This window comes from Calonectris borealis, chromosome 3 (assembly GCF_964195595.1).
Source record: "Calonectris borealis chromosome 3, bCalBor7.hap1.2, whole genome shotgun sequence".
Taxonomy (NCBI): domain Eukaryota; kingdom Metazoa; phylum Chordata; class Aves; order Procellariiformes; family Procellariidae; genus Calonectris; species Calonectris borealis.
In genome coordinates, this window is record NC_134314.1 from 69,858,955 (window position 1) to 69,879,838 (window position 20,884).

At 38.6% G+C, this 20,884-nt stretch overlaps 1 protein-coding gene across 27 annotated transcripts in view; it reads right to left on the minus strand.

Moving 5' to 3' along the window:
* Positions 1-20,884, minus strand: part of ARID1B (AT-rich interaction domain 1B) — a 336,572-nt gene that overhangs the window by 283,433 nt on the left and 32,255 nt on the right. For all 27 annotated transcript variants that reach the window (XR_012673018.1, XR_012673019.1, XR_012673020.1 and 24 more), the window contains exon 2: positions 19,349-19,543. Coding sequence is in view for 24 of the 27 variants with exons in the window: in XM_075146078.1 (XP_075002179.1) it covers positions 19,349-19,543 (195 nt within the window). In the remaining 3 variants the exon portion in view is untranslated. The remainder of the gene's footprint in view (positions 1-19,348; positions 19,544-20,884) is intronic.

The following is a 20,884-nucleotide window of genomic DNA, read 5'->3' on the forward strand; positions in this document are numbered from 1 at the left end:
CCAAATCCAAAACCACCCCACCCCTACAAAGTTTTATCTGTATATAAACATTTTGCACCATAAATAGGCAAAATATGCTTTTCTATTATTGCTTATTCTACTAAATTTTAGCATTTAACCAAAAGGAGAGGCCCTTCTTGAGGGGCTGAACCCTCACCTCTGAGGACCCACGAACTTGCATCCGTGCTGGAAACACACTCAAAATGCAGCAAAATCAAGTAAGGATTGGGGGGAGGAATGGGAGGGTTAAAAAGAAAATAAGGAATCCCTAGAAATGGTCCTGCACTGCAATTATGTAACTCGATATCAAAGGTGTGAAAGCTAGAATGAAAATATTTGATGTGACAGCTCTTCACCTCAGTTATAGCATGCCCTATCTAAATAGCAGGAGAGCAGATGGTGATTTTCAAGCACATTTAGACCAGAATACAAACGATACTTAAAAATAAATACATAAATAAACAAATAACAGCACACATGGAATAAATAAAGCAAAGCGTGTGTAGGGGGAGAAAATGTCTTACTAGGCTAACCAACGTAGCTGGGGGAAAAAAAAACCCACCACCACACACACAAATTTACAGTCACTCAAGCCCTTCTTCAGATCTGACATTTACAATTTATTTCTAAGCGAAACCACCAAATTGTGGAGCAACACAAAGATGCATGCACTTGTCCTGGCAAAACCTCTGAAGTTCATCGGTACTAAATCTGCAGCCCGGTAAGCTGTGAAAACTCTGTCCTTTCAAATGAAGCAGCTTTTGAATACTTGTTTTGAAAATTTTAAGTGAATAAGTAGACTACATAAAATTTGTTCAAACACTCACCACTACCTAGTGATTTATGCAACGTCAGATGCACCCTCAAACTCCAAATTATTTTGATGATAAGCAGCGATAAATCATTTTAATATTAATAAAGACTGGTTTCAAAATGCTGCTTGCTCCACCGATAATTCTGAATAGTTTTCCAACTGTCCAATCAAATAAATCAATATCTGGGGTCATGGCAGAGGTGGATTTGTGAGCTATACATGGTCTGTATTTAATTGTCATAGCAAATCCCAGATTTAAAGCTTCACTATGGCTGACAGAGCCAAGAGCAGCCGGTGCCGTTATTAAGAGTGGTGCCTACCACTGCCCAGGAATCCATGCTGTCAGGATGTTTCTGGATACGGAGATATATATACCACCATATATATGTATGTGTGTATACACTATATCTACCTATATGTGTGCATATATATTATGCCAAAGACAAAATTTAACAAAACTGGGACCAGATGAAGAGAAAGAACAGAAATACATGGTGAATTGTTCTTAAAGATCTACTAATCACCAGTATAGCTGGATGCCCACACACACCTTTCCCAATTCTCATCTATACAGTAGGCCAAGATGTTTTTCTGCTGGTCATGTTCTAAAAGGTGAGAAAATGACAACTGACAACCAAATGGAAAATGCTACAAATTTTATGCTTAAGTTGCTGTGTTTTTATGGAAAAACAAACAAACAAGTTGCCCACTTAACTGAATAAAACTTCTAAAACTGCTTTTCCACATACTACTCTAACAAGCTACATGCATATACCTGCCCACTCCAGTATCTTCCAGGGTTACAGTAACATCCTATGTCAGTAAATCATGAAAGAAAACGTAAAACTAATTGTGCCTAAACAAACCAGTGAACACTCTTACCTCAATAATCCTGACGTTAATTATTCCAAAGCCCTCACGCTTCATCCAGAGCAACAGCACCTAAAATTTAACAGTTTCCTCTGCCTGCATACCTACATAACTCATCCATGCCCTTGTCACTTCACGTCACAGTCACTGCAACGCTCCTCCCTCTGGTGCGGTCACACCGGTTTTGTTACCCCTCTGCCCCACACTCCCGCAGACATCTGCCTGACTCCCTGCATTGGCCGTGTCCTCCCCTGTGCGGGTCTCTGTTGGTTTCTGCTTCCCCTGCTCACCCCCGTTTTTAAAGGCCTCCCCAGCTCATCTCCAGACCTTCTCCTGTGACGCTACCACCTTAAGCATGAACTCACATGCAATACAGCAAACACCGCTACTCTGAAAACAAAGCCAGCCCCCCCGGCGCTGGAGGGGGACAGTTTCTCATGATGGCAATAAGGCACATTTTGACCTGACGTCAATTGAGACTGAAGATTTCAAGACAAGACCGTATTAACAGGGGAGGGGGGACGGGACGACACCAAATTAAGTGCTGAGATAAAAGCAATTAATTGCTGTGTCTACAGCACAAGTGTTTCCACCTGATGTGTAAGAGCACATTCGTTCAAAGGGTGCTAGAACTCCAGCATGTTTAAAACTTGGATTTCGCTTCCATATTTTGCAAGAACACGATTTCTGCTCAATAAACATTATTTGGATAAAACGCTGTTGAATATGCAGCACCAGGTAGGTATTTTATGATTTATTTGCAAGTATCATGCATTTTATAATAAATTAGCATAACAGTTCAGCAGCAGAGTCAAAATTTGTACCTAAGCACCCTAATTACTAGGATTCTTTCTATATTCCAACTCTAATGTGTTATCTCATTTGCTCATTAGTATGTAGTATACATGCATTACTAAAAGCACACACAAATGAAATTATCATAAATATATAACTACAGTTACATTTTTATTAGGTTTACAGAAATGTGAAAGAAAACTGAACTATTAAAAGCAAACTTACATATAAAAGTTTAATTTATTCACCAAAATACCCCAAAAAGTTCTAAAGTGAAGAATTATTTTATATAAAAACTAGTAATAACTGTCTATTCATTGTTTAGAAGAACTAGAGGTTATTATCTGAAGTAGTAACTTGAGTATATTGTAACATGGCTCCCAGGCATTAAAAAAATATAAAGCCATTTATTAGCTATTAATAGAGCCAGACTAAATTGATATGATTAAGTCACAGTTTAATCTACTGTATAGCTTTATGAATTTGTTTAACTTGCTTCCTTGTGGTCAATTTTGGAAAGTAAACTGTTAATCAAACAGTACTAAGACCCTTACTCCCAAAGCACGCCAAGACAGAGAAGAACAGATAGAGAGGAGTGCTTAATATGCGTACACTTGCTCGCATTTCGCATGGAAATTCGGTAAGGTAAGCTTTTCTTTATTTGTACATTTTTGATTTCTCAACAAGCAGTGAGAACCAAGACGGGTGGCTAACCAACATACAAAATGCAAAAGTCATTCTCCAGAAGTGCCTCATGCAAACGCAGTAAAACCTACAAGTCCCCACCTGACTTCCTTCCTTGGAGAAACTCTCAATGATCTTCAGTGGGACATGTTTGGGAAAGAAAAAAAGAACAGCTCAAAAAAAGAAGAGCTTCACAGTTTAAATGGGCTTTACAGAACTGGACCAAGTCAAATTCAGGAGAAAAACCCGTGTGTACCCCATTCACTGAGTCTCCTGTTCAGAAGTCCTCCCTATGAGCTATGGTTGGTGAGACCACAGCAGCCCACAGACCAGCCTGCCAGCTTGCTGCTGTCTCAAAAGTACGTTTTTTCTGGAGGATGCAGGTATTATCCTGCTCATGATCCAAATGAGATGCAAAATAGCATTTCTGTGTCTTCTGAATTCTTACAGTTTACCCAGGGTGTTTTAGAAGTAAGAACGCCTTCCATCTCCAGAAGGCGTTTTCATGCCTTTTACCTGCATTTCAAATTACTTGCCTGATGGCAAACATCTCAGGCATAGAGAACCCATCTCCACAAAAAGCACTCACTTTTGCAAAATTAAGAACCACATTACATTATTTTTAGTAATTAAAGTTCCTAGTTTCTGAAGGCATAACAATGTGCTACAGGTTTAATAAATTGACCACATTGTTGGAAAATGAGATTCACTAGAGAAAGAAAAACAAATACTCTGATTGCAGTAACGCAGAAGGAAAGTGCTTTCACATTCACATCACTCAATACTTTAAAGACCAAGTTAATTTTCAGATCTTTTGGGTTATTTTGATTGTTTGAAGATATTCTGCAACACTTGAAGGAGACAGCAAGCCTTACACAGCACCTGCACACGGCCACAGTTCTCCAGTCAATGTGCTTTCCCTGCCTGTGAAAGTATAGCCCATGCTATATATTTGTACGCTGGACTGAAAAATTCTTCTTTAAAATTTCTGTTCCACATATTCAGTTACACACAGATTCAGGCCAAGAGACCTGAATCACCTCCTTTTAACCTAAAAGGTTATTCAGTTTTGGGAATTTTTACAATCAACCACATTCTCCAGTTCACTGCAGCCATTCTACTTCTTTATCTGGGCTCCATCTCCACTACCCATTTTGAGGGACCACAAACCAGATTCAGTTTTCCAGTACCACTTTCTTTTACTCAGCCAAATATCGTATTAATGCTTTTAAAATGCAGGATTGCACAAGGAACTTGCACTCAACTGATTATCTACCATGACCTTCAAAGCCTTCTCTGTCACTGCTTTTCCAGAAGAAAGCAATATCCTGTAAGTGAGATCTGCATTTTAGTTCCTAGATCACAGTGGATTTATTCAAATCTAAGTATTGTATATTAGTCTGGTCTTATCTTCATTTAAATCAGCAAGCAGGAAAATCTGGTGTGAGTAATATATTTTAATCTTGTGTTGCATTAATTAGTTTTCCGTTATTATTTTAAAGAAAGGTTTAGTTTCACTGATTGGTAACTATTCTGTTTTGTCTTATTATTAGCTCTAGCTTTCGCACTATGCTTGGCAAGTCTTTTTGCTAACCAGAAAAATGTATTTAAATGTCCACACATACTTATTTAAGCAATTATGTACTTAAAAAAATATTTATTCAGTTCTTAAATTTAACATGCTTATTACATTAGAAAAATGGTAAACAGAACATTTCTTTCTCACCAGATCATTTTTTTAATTCACAATTAGCGCTCATTTATAGTTGAAGGAATTTGACTCCTTTTAAAACGGGTCTTCGTTAGTTAAAGAAACCACTTTAAAATAAACTTGATCCACATTCAAAATATCCTTATTAAACAAAACAAGAAATAGCTTCAAGAAGTGAAGCTTCTAGTTCTAAAATTCTGACAGATGCTGGAGACAGAAACAGCAGGAGAGAATTAAGTTTTTCCTCAATTATTCATTTAGTAAAAAACCTTTAAGCCATTTCCAAGCATCATCTATAGAAAAAAAATTCCTCCCAAACCATTTAGCTTATGACCATTCCCATCTTTTTGTTGCTGTCCCTCTGAAAGCAACAGACACATGTTTGTATGTGTACACAATATATCTACCAATCTATACACATCCATGGTCCTAGATCTTACGTTTTTGGTTATTTGAGCTCAATTCTTTCTGCATACAACATAGTTAAATCAAGCTATGGTCCTTACAACTGAAAAACACTAATTTACTTCTGTGACCAGTCCTTCTCCATCTGCCTTTGAATTCCTCAGTGCCAGATACAACGCTTTTCCAGAGAAATTGTCGCCTACATTTACACACACACGCAGTTTTTAACAGAAATTCATAACGGTTTCAATATTGGCAGCAGAAGGTGTTCAGGCCCTGCTCCCCCCGCCCTCCCCAATGCCAGTAACATTCTTAAAGGACTGGTCATCCTGCTTCTACTTTATTTCAGCAGTATCCAGCCCGTACTAGCTAGTACCCTCATCTCCTGCTTCCTCTGCCAGGACAGTAACTCAGAAGCATTTAAGATCATTTGCTTTTGAGTACTCAGTGATTCAGAAATACATAATACCGCTCTTGATATAGAGTACCACTTTCCCTCCCCTTCTACCCATTCAATTCTCTCTAAATAGGTTATAACCGTTTATTTTAACATTCCAATCCTGTGAACCTTCCCACTAGACTTCAAGTAATACCAAGTAGATGAAATTTGTAATCGTAAATGAGAGATTTCAGCTCCTCTTGTTTATTACCCTGGCTGCCAGCATTAGAGTACAGGCAATTAAATAGGTGTTTTTTTTCCTCCCTTCTGTCATGTCTGGGTACCTTGATCACTTTTGTTCACAAAACCATGATTTAGATTTCAACATGTGCTTACATGTTCCTCTAATCTTACCCTCCACCCCCGTCACCCCAGCTCAGAGCTCTTCCACCCGCCCAAGTCAAAGTGCCCCCCAGCAAGTCACTTCTCGGCTACTGTAGGGAGCCCAGCCAAAGAACGCGCTCCCTTCCCTTCGCAGACGATAACCAGCTTCTCCAAAATCCCAACACCTTTCTACACTGCATTATTCACTCTACCAGTGGGTCACTTCCAGGATCTTTGTTTCTGTCCTGCTTACTGGGAAGTAAGTTTTTTTGAGCACATCAACTGGGTAAAGAGGCTTTTAAAAAGCTTCTGCCTCCTGGCAACCAGCATCTAAACCGTACCCTACTGATGTGAATTCTTCTACCGAAGCTGACTGACAGGACAGCCAAATGAGGCTGGGGGCAGGAGAAGGGGCTAGAGGGGGGTGCTAGGTTTCTTGCACTAAATGGAAAAGATGGGTTTTCTTCTATCTCATGGGAAGTTCTGAGACTTGGGAATGTCCCTTGGTCATCACCTTCTGGGAGTCTCAGCAGCCTCCAGAGTGTGAGCCATACTTTCCTTTCTTTAGGTCAGAAAACACCTGTATAGGTGTATTTTGTGGCCAGTGGAGCAATTCAAGCCTCACAGCTCCAAAGACCTCCAATCCCATAGTGTGGATTTAGCCCACTTATCTCTGCTACCTTGAAATTTCTGAGATATTCTGTCATTTTGTTCTATAGTGGAAAAAAAAGAAGCCACTGCTTCAATATGCAGTATGGTTTCAGGAAGTATCTCATTCTAAATTAGTGGTACTGTAGGTTGTCCAAAGGTATGACAAGGAGTCAGGTCCAGGCAGAGACACTAACCCGCAGTGGCCAGTCACGTACCATCACCAGCTTCATTCGGGAGAAAGATTATCAACATTTTTTTTTCCCCCCAAGATTTGCATTTGCACACTTATTTTCACATGGTAACTCTTTTCTCAATAGTTATCAAAACGTATCTCCATCCAAACGACTGCTGCATCAAGATATATTTTTTGTAATACAGGTCCAGATTTTTCCACAGCCCTACTGTCGCTACGTTTACCTCCACTGTCTCACAAGCAGAAGGGAGACCTTTGAGACAGATCAGCTCATAATCACCATAGTTTTCCGCTAAATAACTCCGCGAAGGGACAGGTTGCCGCAGGAAGGGCTGGTAGCCTCTCCCGCTGCCCGCGAAGGCAGCTCTCCCCGCCACATGGGAGGCCTCCTGTGCCTCCAGCTGGAAACTGCAGCCGTAAGGGCAAAATTGACATGAATAGCACAACCTCAGGCAAATTTCACGAAAAATCACGTAAACCAACGGGAGAGCTCACGGCTCGTGGTGGCATTCCTGAACACAAACAGGGTTTCAAAGGGAGCCCCCCAGCAATACAGTTTCCCCACCCAGAAGGGAAAGCAAACAGAAGACTGTCCAAGCATACATAACCCCTTTAACCCCTTTACAAGGTTTCAGGCTTCCATTATTCACTTATTTTTCCATAAGCAAATATAGTGTAACTAACAATATTAACGTAGCAGTAAGGGCAAACAGGTACATCTCTGCCTAAGCTGACAAATATATTTGCAAGGCTTGCTTCACCTGCAGCTAAAAAGAGAAAGTTGCCCCAAGACAGAGAATCTTAAGGAAGAAAGACGAGAAAAATTCCTCAAGGCAACTGCACACAAATATACTGTTATATGTTGCTTGCTCCAATAAGCACTTACACTGACTTTAACCGCAGGAAAAATTATGGGGCAAGAGTGAATTCACGTCCTTTCAAAGGGCCCTATCGCCCAATTCATTCTGCCTTTTTCAGCACAATTGGGATTTTCACAGCATATCACATTCCAGTGTCTGAATATCTCAATTTCCAAAACAAGATGTTAACAGCGTAGATAAAGAACTCCAGCAACTCCAACAAGACTACACTTTTTTCAACCACTATTCAAGTATCAGCTACAATCTCTCGCCAAGTGTATGAAAATAACAAAGAAAAGGCATCTCTTTAAGGAAAATATTAAGTCTTAGTATTCTTATTGCATTCTTTAGGTGAGCCATTCACAATATTTGTTTTCAATTGTAATTTGACGTACTCCATGCCACATGCATTACTAGATGAACTACTGAAAGCAACACAGGGAGAGCAAATAATGCATTTCAAAAACAAAGACAGTGTAGCAACAAATGTGCACAGATTTATGTTAGATTCACTGTAAAAATATCTCCAGGCTAATCACAAACTGTTATAGCATCCTCAGTATTTCCCACTGCTATTGTCTTCCTTTAACGGGGGAGAAAAAAAGAAAAAAGAAGAAAAAAGCCATGATTCAAAATGGAAGTTCAGTAATTATTTACAGCCCAGTATGTAATTGGCAAAATGACTGGCAAAGTTCTTAGCACATCAACCCAGATGTATGTAAGCAAGGCATTCCTTCCCTGCGGTAGGCGGCCCCATGTCAAGCAGCTATGTGCTAGAACTTGTCCTGTGCTACCTGTTCAAAGGGAACTGTGCACGAATATTTCAAGCTCTGACAGATACCACTTTGTGCAAAAACATCCACAGGAGTATTACAAAAAAAGACAGCACTGATGTTTCAGCAACCCCTGTGTCAAGAAAGGTGCTCTCCTGCATTTTTATTGACACGCAGGAAGTGGATGATCATTCCTTGTACAATCAGCGCCAGCACTGCCGATACTGCTTCTCTACTAGTCCCCCGCTCCCTTCCTTGCCTTTTACCAAACTCCATTATTTAAGACTTTGCATCTCCCTTTTTCAGAGATGCTACTGAAAATGCCAAATAACCTGGTGAAATTTTGCATCTCTGAGACAGTAAAAAGTACCCAACAAAAACACAATGCAATTAAAATTTAAAAAAAAAAAAGTTATCAGCAACATTTTAATACTACAGGATTAACAAGTGCCGAAGTGTGTCCTTTCTCTCAGCAAGTATTTACAAAAAATCTTGAGGATACTTAAATGTATTACGTGGAAGGATTCAGGACACAGTCATTCCTGCCTACAGCTGGAAGTAGAATACGGGTCCACATATAAAAAATACTTTTCAAGTAAAAACATGTTTTCTCCACTAAGCAGAACGCTACACGCAGCGTGCATCTTTCCATATTCTTATAAACAACAGCCTTACAATCAGGTTTCATAACTAATTTTTTTTTTTTTTTAAACCAGCTTTACAGAAAGCAAAAGTTTCAGAGTTCCTGCAAGCAAGTCTAAAGCAACTCCAGTAAAAACACGGCAACTCACATGTACACAGGGTTCTGATATTTAGTCAGGTTTTTATTCTGCTATACAGGATCTTAACGCACACCAAGAATAGGAACATATTTTTAGATAGTTATATATGTGAAAGACAAAAATGGGATAACAAAATGTGAGAGAGAAAGAAGAAAGAAAAGCCTACACCCAATACATCCAAAGTATATCTGATCTTTTTCTGGATGTTCTTCAATTACTTTCTGTGGTTATGCTCCTCGTGTAACCCCTGCGTTATAGGCCTAAAGCAATATTAGAAAACATTCTTTTTCTTGTAATGTATAAAATCAAAAAAGAAAGGCCAAGTACCCACACAGTCTTGGCATTTACAGAATCTGCTCTTCACCATTTGCTGCAAGACTGCAAATTTACTCAGGTCATAAAACTTAATCTTCAATTTGAGAAGGATACATGGGATTTCTCACAGCATCACCTCAGAGGACTGAAAACCCACCTGCCTTCTCTTCAACATTACGTACGATCTTTTTCCTTGGTGAACACAAGGTCTAAAGTACCATTTTCTGCAGAACTTAAGGTTCATTTTAGAAATAATAGTTTCCTCTCTAGGACAACTTTCCAAACGTAAAAGGGCCATAAATCTATTAAGTACACACTTCCCAAATCTGCAGGGGGATATCTTGGCCTCTGATTTTCTTCATTTTTGCCAACCAGCAATAAAATGAAACCAATGAAAAACGCAAAACCAGTCAATTTGCATCCGTCCTTCTAAATGCTCTCCAGTACGGTTGGAAGAGTCAAAACGCACACCAATTTTCAGTGCTGCCAGCTGGGAAAGATAGGAGGGGCAGCAGAGACAGCAGCGGAGTTACTCAGCAGGGGCAGGAGGAGCTCGAAGCAGAGGTCCTCGCTGAGCAGCCCTGCCTGCCTCCTCCCTGCACAGGCTCAGTCTGTTCTTGGCACGGAGTCTTACGTGTTTGTTTTTACTGAGCACCACTTGCACAGCACGAAACAGTTCAGAGAGAGAGACAACCCTGTGAGAAGAACAAGGCGGTTTTGCTAACCTGTCCTGTAAAATACATATTTGCCAACATGGCCTGTAAAACACACGTATGTACATAGACTCAAGATAAGTAATGTCACTTCTATAATTACAACATCTTCCCTAAGTGGCTATATAAACCTTGTTTATTTTGATTGGACTCTTGTCTCAAAAGACAAGTTATATTACAGTTTGCCAAGAAATACGCAGAAATCTCTTCATCACTGTTCTGTGAAACAGACAAATAGCAAGTGTAATTTGTCCCTTTGACGTATATACTGAAGCCAAATTCACTCATATTCAAATACACCTTTTGGAAAGCAAGATTCAAATATGCTTTCTAATGCTGCCCAGTCACTAAATTGTTTATTACCTGTTATGTGTCTTGTCTTAACACAAAAATGCAAAAAGCATTACTACGAAACAATGTTCAGAAGAGGAGGAAAAGGATGCAGCATACAAAGAAATAAAACAGACACTTATTTTCTCCTTGCTCCTCTTCCCCACCCCCCAAAGACATTCTAAAATTCAGAGATCAAATACTTACCAGCAAGGATGCAAGCATTTAACACATTTGTTCTATTTTAAGCAAAGCAATGAATAAGAAGCAGAGATACGAGAAGCACCCCAAAATGGGGTCATGCAAGGTAGCAGAAGAATAAAAGCCTACAAAAATTAAATGAGCTGTAGCTTTAAGTTATTCCTTAAGTTCTTAAATCTTTCTCTCATCAGTCTTGAAAAACAACAAAACACCAAAAGCTTGAAGTATTTACATTAGGATCTTTATATGCCCCCAGTCAGTATAGTTATAAGGAGCAATGCAATATATAAACAAACATGAGTTTTAGAAAAAATGACCTACAGAGAATGTTAATAGTCTTAAACATATTTAAGATTTTTTGTTTGTTTGTTTTAAAGATTTTATAACTCATCTACTCCCACAAAAGTCTTAATGTTTTAGGTGATAAAACATACAAAACTGAAGCAGGTGGCTGAGCAAGCTTTGATTATACTGCATGGGACCCATGTCATTTAGGATTGACTACATAAAAAAGGTGTGGAAAATGCTTTTGATTTTTTACAGTACTTACTATGCTACCGTAAAACTAATTTTCACTTAAGTTTTGCTGAAACTAAATCTAACATAAATCTTAGTTTTAAAAAAAAAAAAGCTGCTGGTAGCAATAGGAGTCTAATCTTGAGCTACTGAAACATCAGATATTTCTTGAAACGTCTACTGTTCCAAGAAGAAAGCTACCTGACACTGTCCCTAGGTCACCAAAGTGAAGGGTATTGACCTGTCTCATTCTGAAATTCTCTTCAATTGACTTAGAGGGCTGATTCTGCCTACACTGCTATCAACTAAAGACAAGTCACCCAACCCCAACAACGTGGCCCCCAAGTGAAATCATAGCTCCATTGAAGTCGCAGTAAATTTCCCACGGATTTCAGGCAGGTTTCACCTTCTTATCTTCAGCCCTATTTTCAGCTGTGGGAAACACACTCCCTATTTTTAAAAAAGCAAACTCTATTGCCTCCCTTGCTTCCTCTGAGTAAGTTCAAATTTACGGACAATTGATAATATCTTCTGAGAAACTTATACCAACACTTAAAAAAAAAAAAAAGAAAAAGCTGAGTTGCCCCCCAGGGACATTACAGAAAGTATGGTTACAAAAATCTTAACGTGCGTGCGCATGATGGGTCTGGATGTCATTTCAGTAGTTTGGAGTGCCAATTATTCTTTGATGAATATTATTAACAGAAAACTACTATGACTGTAATATTAGGAGTAACAGTTAATTATTCCTTACCTACACTTTAAAACCCTCCTGGCACAGTCATTATATGGCAGCTGTTGAATAGAGTAATGCAGCAGCCTTTCCTTAAAGCAAGATGCTTATTTTACTTCAAATGTAAATAAACTCATGTCTCCTGCTGCCATGTAAAATGAGCTGTTCATAAGTAAATGATTTTGTATCTTCCTAGTGAAGCAGCAAATGGCCCTCTGTTCTCCACTTCTGATCACCAAAATCTATTTCCTACCTAACTCCAGTGTAGACTGACAGCAAATACTGCTAACAAACCAAGTTCTCTACAACAAAAAACTGCTGCTCCCGTAACAGCAACCTTTTTCAGAATACCTACACATAGGGTTTGCATGTTTTCCTCTCTCATGCCCCCACTTCCAAGCAGAATAACAAATGTGATTACAGCTATTAAATATTCCAACTGAAGTACAACCGTTTAGCAGGTAACGAAAATATATTTTATTTGGCATAGTATGTTGATGATTCTTATGCACTTTCTATAGAAATGTGGACTGACATTTACCCCAGGATGGATGTAAAAATTAGCATTTACTGAACATCAGTACATAGTAATTGAACAGATAAAAAATGCCGACCCTGTCTCATTTCCAAGCCTTCTCTCAGCAGCTGAAGGATCAGTTCTTTTTCCTTTTCAACCTACATTTTTTCCACGCAGTTTCAAAGAAATGATAGAAGCTACTGAAATGTTTCTATTTACCATAATAATGCAATTCCACTACTTTAGGGATTTTCTTCGGTAAACAATCTCAGATGACCAGCATTAAGATGAAGAGCTAAGCTACCATAAAGACCCCAAACTTATGTCAAATTTGATTCCGTGATTATCTGTAATCTGTGCTCACCTCCCTCTATAGAGTAAATTACACTCAATAGAAGGGATAATTCTAAAGGAGACAATACAACATAAAGCCTTATTCTGCCATGAACTAAAGTAGCAGCCTTTTTTTCAATTTAGTCAATGAGGCTTAGTATACCCAAAAGAAAGAACCATGCTAAACATTTTCCTACACTCTGCACAAGCACAGTATTTAGCATTTTCCCAAATCTGAAATTTAAAAATCCCATTTCTTTACATGACAAAGAGTAGCAACTTTTCTTTGCAATTATTAACACTTGACCACCAAAAGATCCATTCTTAAAGTTGACCTTACAAGGAAGACAAATAGCTGTGACTTCTCGTCCTTTTTTCTGATTCATAAAAGGAAGGATTCAAACTTCACACTCTCCAGGAAGCGTTTCTTCTACTTATTTTATTGATTTTTTTTTTTTGCTGGAAGTTTATAGCAGTTCAACAGGACAGCGGATATATCATTCAAATAAAATTTTACTGAGGAATGATTTTAATTCAAAGTATTTACATGTTTTTAATAGAAGAGGAAGTTGGGAAAAGATTAATCTTTAAGAGTTTCAACCTTTCTGCTTTCCAGGAATTACTAAGAAGGACCATAATCTACTAGTGAGAGCTCAAAATAAATGCCCAAGAAAAAAAGTAAAACAAGATAGACAAAACAAACAAAAAAAAACCTGAAATAAAACACACACACAAAAAAAAACCCCAGAAGAAAAACGCCCCCCCCCCCCAACCCCAAGGCAAATCAAACAAAAATCTGGAAAAACATACTTCTGAAGCACACACTGATCAAAGCTTCACACTCCCTTTTTACGCGTATGTATGAAATGCGTCTATCAATCTTTAAGAAAAAACAACACATCTCAATGTTTTGTCCTCTGCTGGTTGTTTTTGAGATTCAATCATATTGATTCATTCCCTGTTCTTGCAAAACAAATAGGCTAAGAAATGAAAACTCTGCTTATTTTCTGTGTCTGCTCCCTTAACCAATACTAACATCAACTGTGCTAAAAGCTGCTTAGGAGCACAAAAAACTGCAATCTAGTCAATATTCTCTAGCTGGTGAGGGCAATTACACACACAGAAGACAACAAACGTATCACTTGACTAGTATTCGCTGTATGCATGCACCACATTTTAAGTTAATGGTTCAGTGCAACACATGACAGTAAGCCTCACCTTCCTGGCATACTTCAATCTTCTAGAATTAAAACGATTTCAGAAAGTAACACACACACAACCAGCCACCCAGTAGTAAACACGATTGTGTTTGCTAGCTTTAAAACTCTACCTGCCAAGCCAACAGCCAATTGATTTCCTTGGCGTAAATTCGACATTTCCAATCTGGGACATTACCCAATACGAGCACTGTAAACCCTTTCCTAAATGAGGTAATCACATTGGTGCTGCTATAGTTCTGGTTGACTTGCAGTTTCCATTACAATAAATCCTTGCTGCACATTCCCAAAGGTTTTACAACTTCTCTGCCCCTTTAAAAAAAAGTTACTCCAAGCTGAAACCTGCCACATAAAATTTAAAAAAAAAAAAAATACAGTTCCACTCTTAAAACTACGAGGACATTGACAACGTTTATTTTTTAATTCTGCAAATCAAGAATACAAAAAATGTTAAAGGGACAAGTGATTAGCACCCTTTCACCTTTCTATAGCAAAAAAGGGAGAAAGATTAGACCGACGCTCAAGCCTCATAACTGACTTAGTGCCTTTAGCCTGCTTGCAGTAAGACAACTGCATGATCAGTACAGAAATGAAAAAGTACTGAAATATTCCATTTTAAACAGCTATTAGGAATGGCTATTGCACATATCCACGCAACTATCTTTCATAAAGAATTTACTATGCATTATAGCAACACGATCCTATTTACACAATAAGTTGTTGTTCCAGTCCATCAAGTACACAAGGAATTTTAATGCATCCTAAAAAAATCAATTAAGCAATGATCATCTGATTAAACAGGCACATCACACCATTCAATTCTTTCAAACATATTCATAAATCCAAGCCTTCAGACTTTGCTGAAAACTTCCAAAACCTATACGTGGGTATTTCAAGGAGCTGATTTTTAAGCTTAATGAAATTCAGCACAAAATAAAGTATTACATGCTATTAACACAAAAAAGCAACACCATCCATCAGACAATGGCAGAAAAAAAAAACTTATTTTAATAGGTACTCTGAGGTATTTCTAGTTTTAGCAAAAATGTTTTTATGAAGTAGCAGAAGGCTTTCCTACAGCACACAGCACTAAAGCACAGAAACACTCTGACAGGGCAATCGAAAGCCAGAAACTATTAGGGCATCATCTCTTGCTTGACTAAGGTCCAAAGGGGTGAGGGGGAGAAAAAGAAGTTAAATGAAAAGGAAATTATTGTCTTTATAATCAGATCTTATTGCTCACACTGTAGTGAAATGTATTGCAAAATCAAGCCTGAAGTTTGCTGGTGCTAGGTATCCCTGCATACTAGGATTTTCAATTTTGACATCACCTCTTTGTAATTCCAAGCAATATCTAAGAGATTAGAAACTGAAAGTTAAACCTGAAAGTAAGTTTTTCAGCCTTCTGTTTTTACATACATACTGCGATCTCCCTGAAGTCCTGGGTGAGGAGTGCTAATAATCCTAAAATTACATTCATCCCATGCAAACCAGGAGAGAGATGATGAGATAGCAGTATTAAGATTTACATGCAAGACCAGCATTTTAAAACCTTGGGATGCAAACACTGGCCTTGTTGCAACTTGTGTTTCAATCATGTTGAAAACTGACAACATAGGCACAGGTCAACCTACTCCCAGCTCTCCCGTGCCTCCTTCCCCCCCCTCCACTGAAAGAGGACGGGAAAGAGATGAAAACCCAAAAGTTTCCTAACAACATAAAAATCTCTGTGTAAGTAATTCATTCACCATACATATTTATGCCTACTGACAAAAAAGACAAACTGTCAAGTCTGCAATCCTATAAATTAAATATATGACTCTTTTATAACACTTCTCTTTCTTATACTTCCCCTTTTTATACAGGTGCAGAATAATTTGATTTTTAATACCCTAACCCATTATGACAATTTTACCCAAACCAGTCCAAATGCTTTATATATTTGTTTGACTCACACTGAGTTAACTGGACACGCCCTTAAAATTTGACAAAATGCTGCAGCATTCTTCAAATTGCTTAGCATTTTGTCGCTACCAGCTATCACCCATCGTCACATGATAAATCTGGATCTCTGTTGTCAAGCATTGGAGAAGAAAGAGAAAACCTCAGGTTACCATTAGCTTCATCACAGTTTTACCTCTCTTTCCTACGTATGCCTACGTATATACCTCAACCCAGTTATCTTTAGTTATATTAGTGAGTAATGCAAAATGATTGTCTGCATTTCAAATTTTGCCCCTTATACAAGGCTTAGTGTTTTCTTCTGGGGCTCGTCATTGATAACTCATGAGAGATGAGTTCCAAGCTCAAATGCTTAGGAGATCTGGTTTCTCTCCTCACAGCATCCTTGCAGCCATGTCACAGAACGTATCCCATGCTTTCCGTACTCTTTTCAACATCCTGCGATTTCCACATAGAATGTTAAGAAAATTTGGGGTTTTATTTGCACCTTCTTGTTTGCTATCAAGCATACCCAGACCAAACAGCAGTTGAAAGAGAATGTCTGCAGCATTACGTCAACAACACTTTTTCAGCAGGTTAGCAGGCTACGCTTGACACCCATGGTGCAGATATGTAGAATGACTGCACCTGACAACATTTCATCTTTTTCATGCTCTTTAATCTTCCACTGCTGATGCCAGAGGCCTCCCTTCCCGCAAGCTCTCTCCTCCACCTCTGGTCTGCAGGCTGGAACACACTATTCTCTGCTGCAACACGACATAGACCAGCTACCTACATCTAGGCAATTATCTTCATTTCTACCATTTCCATTAATTTTAGCTGGATCTTTAGGGTGTTGTTTTTCATCTTTATTTCTTCATTTGCAGCATCCTGCAGCAGAGCCTGCAAGTTAAAATCTGTCAAGTCCCATAGTTCTAACCTCAAGCCACAACACTCGCTGACAAAGAGCCAGACTTAACATTTCAAGGTCTTCTTCAAAATTCAAAAATCTTCACAGCCTAGCAAAAAGCCTTCCCATTTCATCCAAGGAAACAGAACTGACACCCTCGGCTATCTTTGGGCAACAGCAGACTATAACTTAAAATAAAGAACAACCTCCCCCATCGACGTTTCCCACCCGTCCTACAGTGTGGCACTTCCATCCTCATAACCCATCTACGCAATGCTCTCTCTGCACAACACTTAAATCTGAGCACTGCGTGTGTTTAAGGCCCAGTATTTTTTAACCAATCAAGTTTTCAGAAGTGCCTTGCGCTTTTGATAAATTCAATGTGACACTGTAAAGGACTCCAATTTCCAGAAAGTGTTGAGATTCATCTCCTGAAACTTCTGGCAATATTATTTATTTTATATATATTATATCTAGAAGTAGGTACATGCTACACAGCCAATTTTAACAAGCGTAGCTAGGCTCTCCTTATTTAATATTCATGTCACAGGAATAAAAATCCAGCCAGGAATCAAACTGTGGCATCCTGTGCCAAAGACAACTTACCACTCAGCTGGTAAGTTGGCAATTCAATTTACAAACCTGCATTCCTGCATTTTAATCCTTTGTAGAAAGGTGGTAATATATGAGCAATATGAAAAGAACTGGATTCAGATCATTAGAGGTTCACAAACCAAACACACGAAGCTTTGGAGGCTGTCCAAAACAAAATCATGCCTAGGTGGTGATGTCCGTTCAATAAAAATTCAATGTCATAATTATCCTCTCACTTTTCCCCCAAAGAGCATTAGTGCTCAGAACTGTGCTGCTGCTGCTCAGCCAATTACATTAATGCTGTGAGAAGACGGATAGGGCCGGCAGCCAATCGCTGTGCCAGGTCACTGCCTGCTGACGGGTAATTTACAATTATCAAGCAATTAGCAAATGAAGTGAAAATTCAACACTCATCTCCACATAACGCAGAATAACTCATTTTAAAATTAAAAATATGCTTTAATAACTTCATTTTGGCTACAGACACACAGAGAAAAATAAAGCCTCATTTTTCCAATTTCTCCTCCTTTTACAACTGACAAAATGCTTTGCTGTCTGAAGCTAGTGACCAAACATATTGTCTGATGTTTTTAAACTAATCGATCTCTTCCTTGCAACGAACTATCTAATTAACAACAGAAAAGAATAAAAAAGAAAGCTGTTGATAAAGATACTATTCACTCAACTAGTATATTTGAAACTGTTATTTAATTAACCACCTGATGAACATCCTGTCCTGGTGGATGGGTGGTAACTAGAATTAACCGGGCATCTATCTGCCAGGAGTCCAAAATTTTACTTTCTTCTCTGTATTTAACAATAAATTACATAAAAAGAAGTTGATTTGCAACTAGTCAGTTGCACAAAACAAATGTTCTTTCCCATTAATGATCAAGATAATAGTTTGTTGTGCTCACAACAAAGTACAGAGCTCCCATTGCATACACTCACAATCCTAATCCCAATTTTAAAAAAATTTAGCAAAACATAACTTCTGGATAACCTTGGTTTATCCCGCCTCTAGAAAACTACTGCATCTTCCTTAGTGTATGGCATGAACATTGGAATTGACCTTCTTTAAAAGGGTAGAAAAAAGGCAGAGGAGGTCACGATCAACAGTGAAATTCAAGTAGATAAAAGGAGATTCTTACATTTCTATGCCCTCTGACATAAAAAAAAAAAAAAAATCCTGACTTTAAAGAGTTGGTAAAGGGGAAAAAAAATAGGAAAAGCTACAGGCTCCCACCAAAAGGAGGAGAGAAAAAACAAAAACAAAAAAAAATCCACAACAAACAGCTGATGTAAATATGTAACACTTTTGTATGCACTGGACAACACTAGTCTTGCTGCACTGATGTCAGCTTACATTTATACGTACCTAAGCCAGAGAGAAAGAGAACTTTCAAAAAAAAAAACCAACCAAAAATATACAAGGCTAAATGATGTCAACTGGAAAAAAAAGAAAACTGATGGTGTTTGACATAGTTCTCTCTCCAAAAAGATACCAGCGACAAAGTAAACTTTTTTCTGACTGTATGGGGTTTCAGAAAACATTCACGCTGTCAACATAATTTATTTACTTTTAAAACAGTCCTTCACCCTCTTTCTGCACAAGAAATACTTATTTCTGATTTTTTTTTTCTTGCACCCTCTGTGCACCACAGTGTTAGAAGGGAAGAGAAGGAAAGGAGGGAAACCAAAGCAACACAGAAAAATCCTCCACAAACCTGTTGCTGTGGATACTGCATTCCTGCCATGGCGGCCGGGGCTCGGCCCTGCATTCCCACGGGATAGCGCTGGGGGCCGGGAGGGCCATAGGACTGCCCGGGGTAGGGGCTGCTCTGCTGCGCCTGAGAGTGAGGGTTATTGCCCATGCCGTACAACTGAGGTCTCTTCATGACCATTGGATCCATTGGACTGCCCTGTTGTTAAACACAAGCAAAGAAATATTTTAAGACAGGGAAAGAAAAACGACAGAATAGTCATGCTTACCGCGGGCAAACTATACACGTGTTTTCTCAATGCTTTATGCATCAAATATTGACTTGACATACGAACAGGCAAAGCACCATACTCTGGTTCTCGTATTAATCAGATGAGTTTTTGAACGGCGAGTTTGAGATTTCCATTGCGTTTAAAAAAAAAAAGTAATAATTTTGCACTCAAAATAAAGGTTGTCTCTTACCTATAGAAAAACTGCCCAATAAATTTCAGCTTAAGAAATAATTGAGTATACTGTTGTAAACTGATTAGCATCACCGACTTTAACGTTTAAACATAAATAAAACTGTGTCTATCAAGAGAGACACAAGTAGCGGACAAGCCATTTAACCTTGAGAAAATGTCTGTTTTCTTACCTTGAAAAAAGGGAAAGTGGAAAGAAAATAAAGTTTCCAAGAAGTGCAACACATACAGAATGCAGCGTTTTCATATTGCTATCGTGTGCATTAATAAGTTTCCAGATCAAAAGGCAAGTCAAAACCCACATTTTACATGAAAGTTTATTTGCCTCCTTAATAGACCTTAGAAAAGCCAAACTGCAATCACTGATGGAGGGGGAGGGGAAGCAAGGGAGGGAAGTTTTATTTTTAGATTTTTTGGCAGCACTTACCAAGCATCGTAACAGTTTCAGGACGGGTGTCAACCATTGTGTGGTATTACTCTCATGTTTTATTACTGAGGACTAACTGAACCAGAAAAAATATCTTATTTTGTCACACACAGCACTGTGTTGTTAATATGACATACATTTTTTTAATTCCTGAGTGCCAGTTATATTCATAGAAGAAAGGGGGGGACAAAGGTTTTAAAAAGCTTATCACAATCTCATCTTCATGAAAGAGACATATCCCCCCCTCCTCCTCCTCCCAGGGAAAAAGACTTATTAACTTACCCTGCCAGCCCACCCTCCCGCCAGGAGCAGGATTCCTTCCCGTAACACATTTTGTACATGTTTTCCTACAGTGAACTGTTGACCAGTTTCATTTTAAAGCCTCCTATGTAACACGGCTTCTACAAGTCCTTTTCGGCTATTATATTCTGATGTAATAGTTATTATGACAACAAATTACATTTCCCCCATGCCTGTTTCTTCTCATTATTGCTGTTTGTACTACTAATGCACTAGGGCTTCTTTCCCCTATACACACGAAGTATGTGCTCTCCAAAGTAGTCGCTGCTTAACGAACTATTGTACTTTGTTCCTACTCTTTCCTTCCTGCAAGTGAAAAACTTGAACCTTCTCACTTTTCTCACTGGCTCTC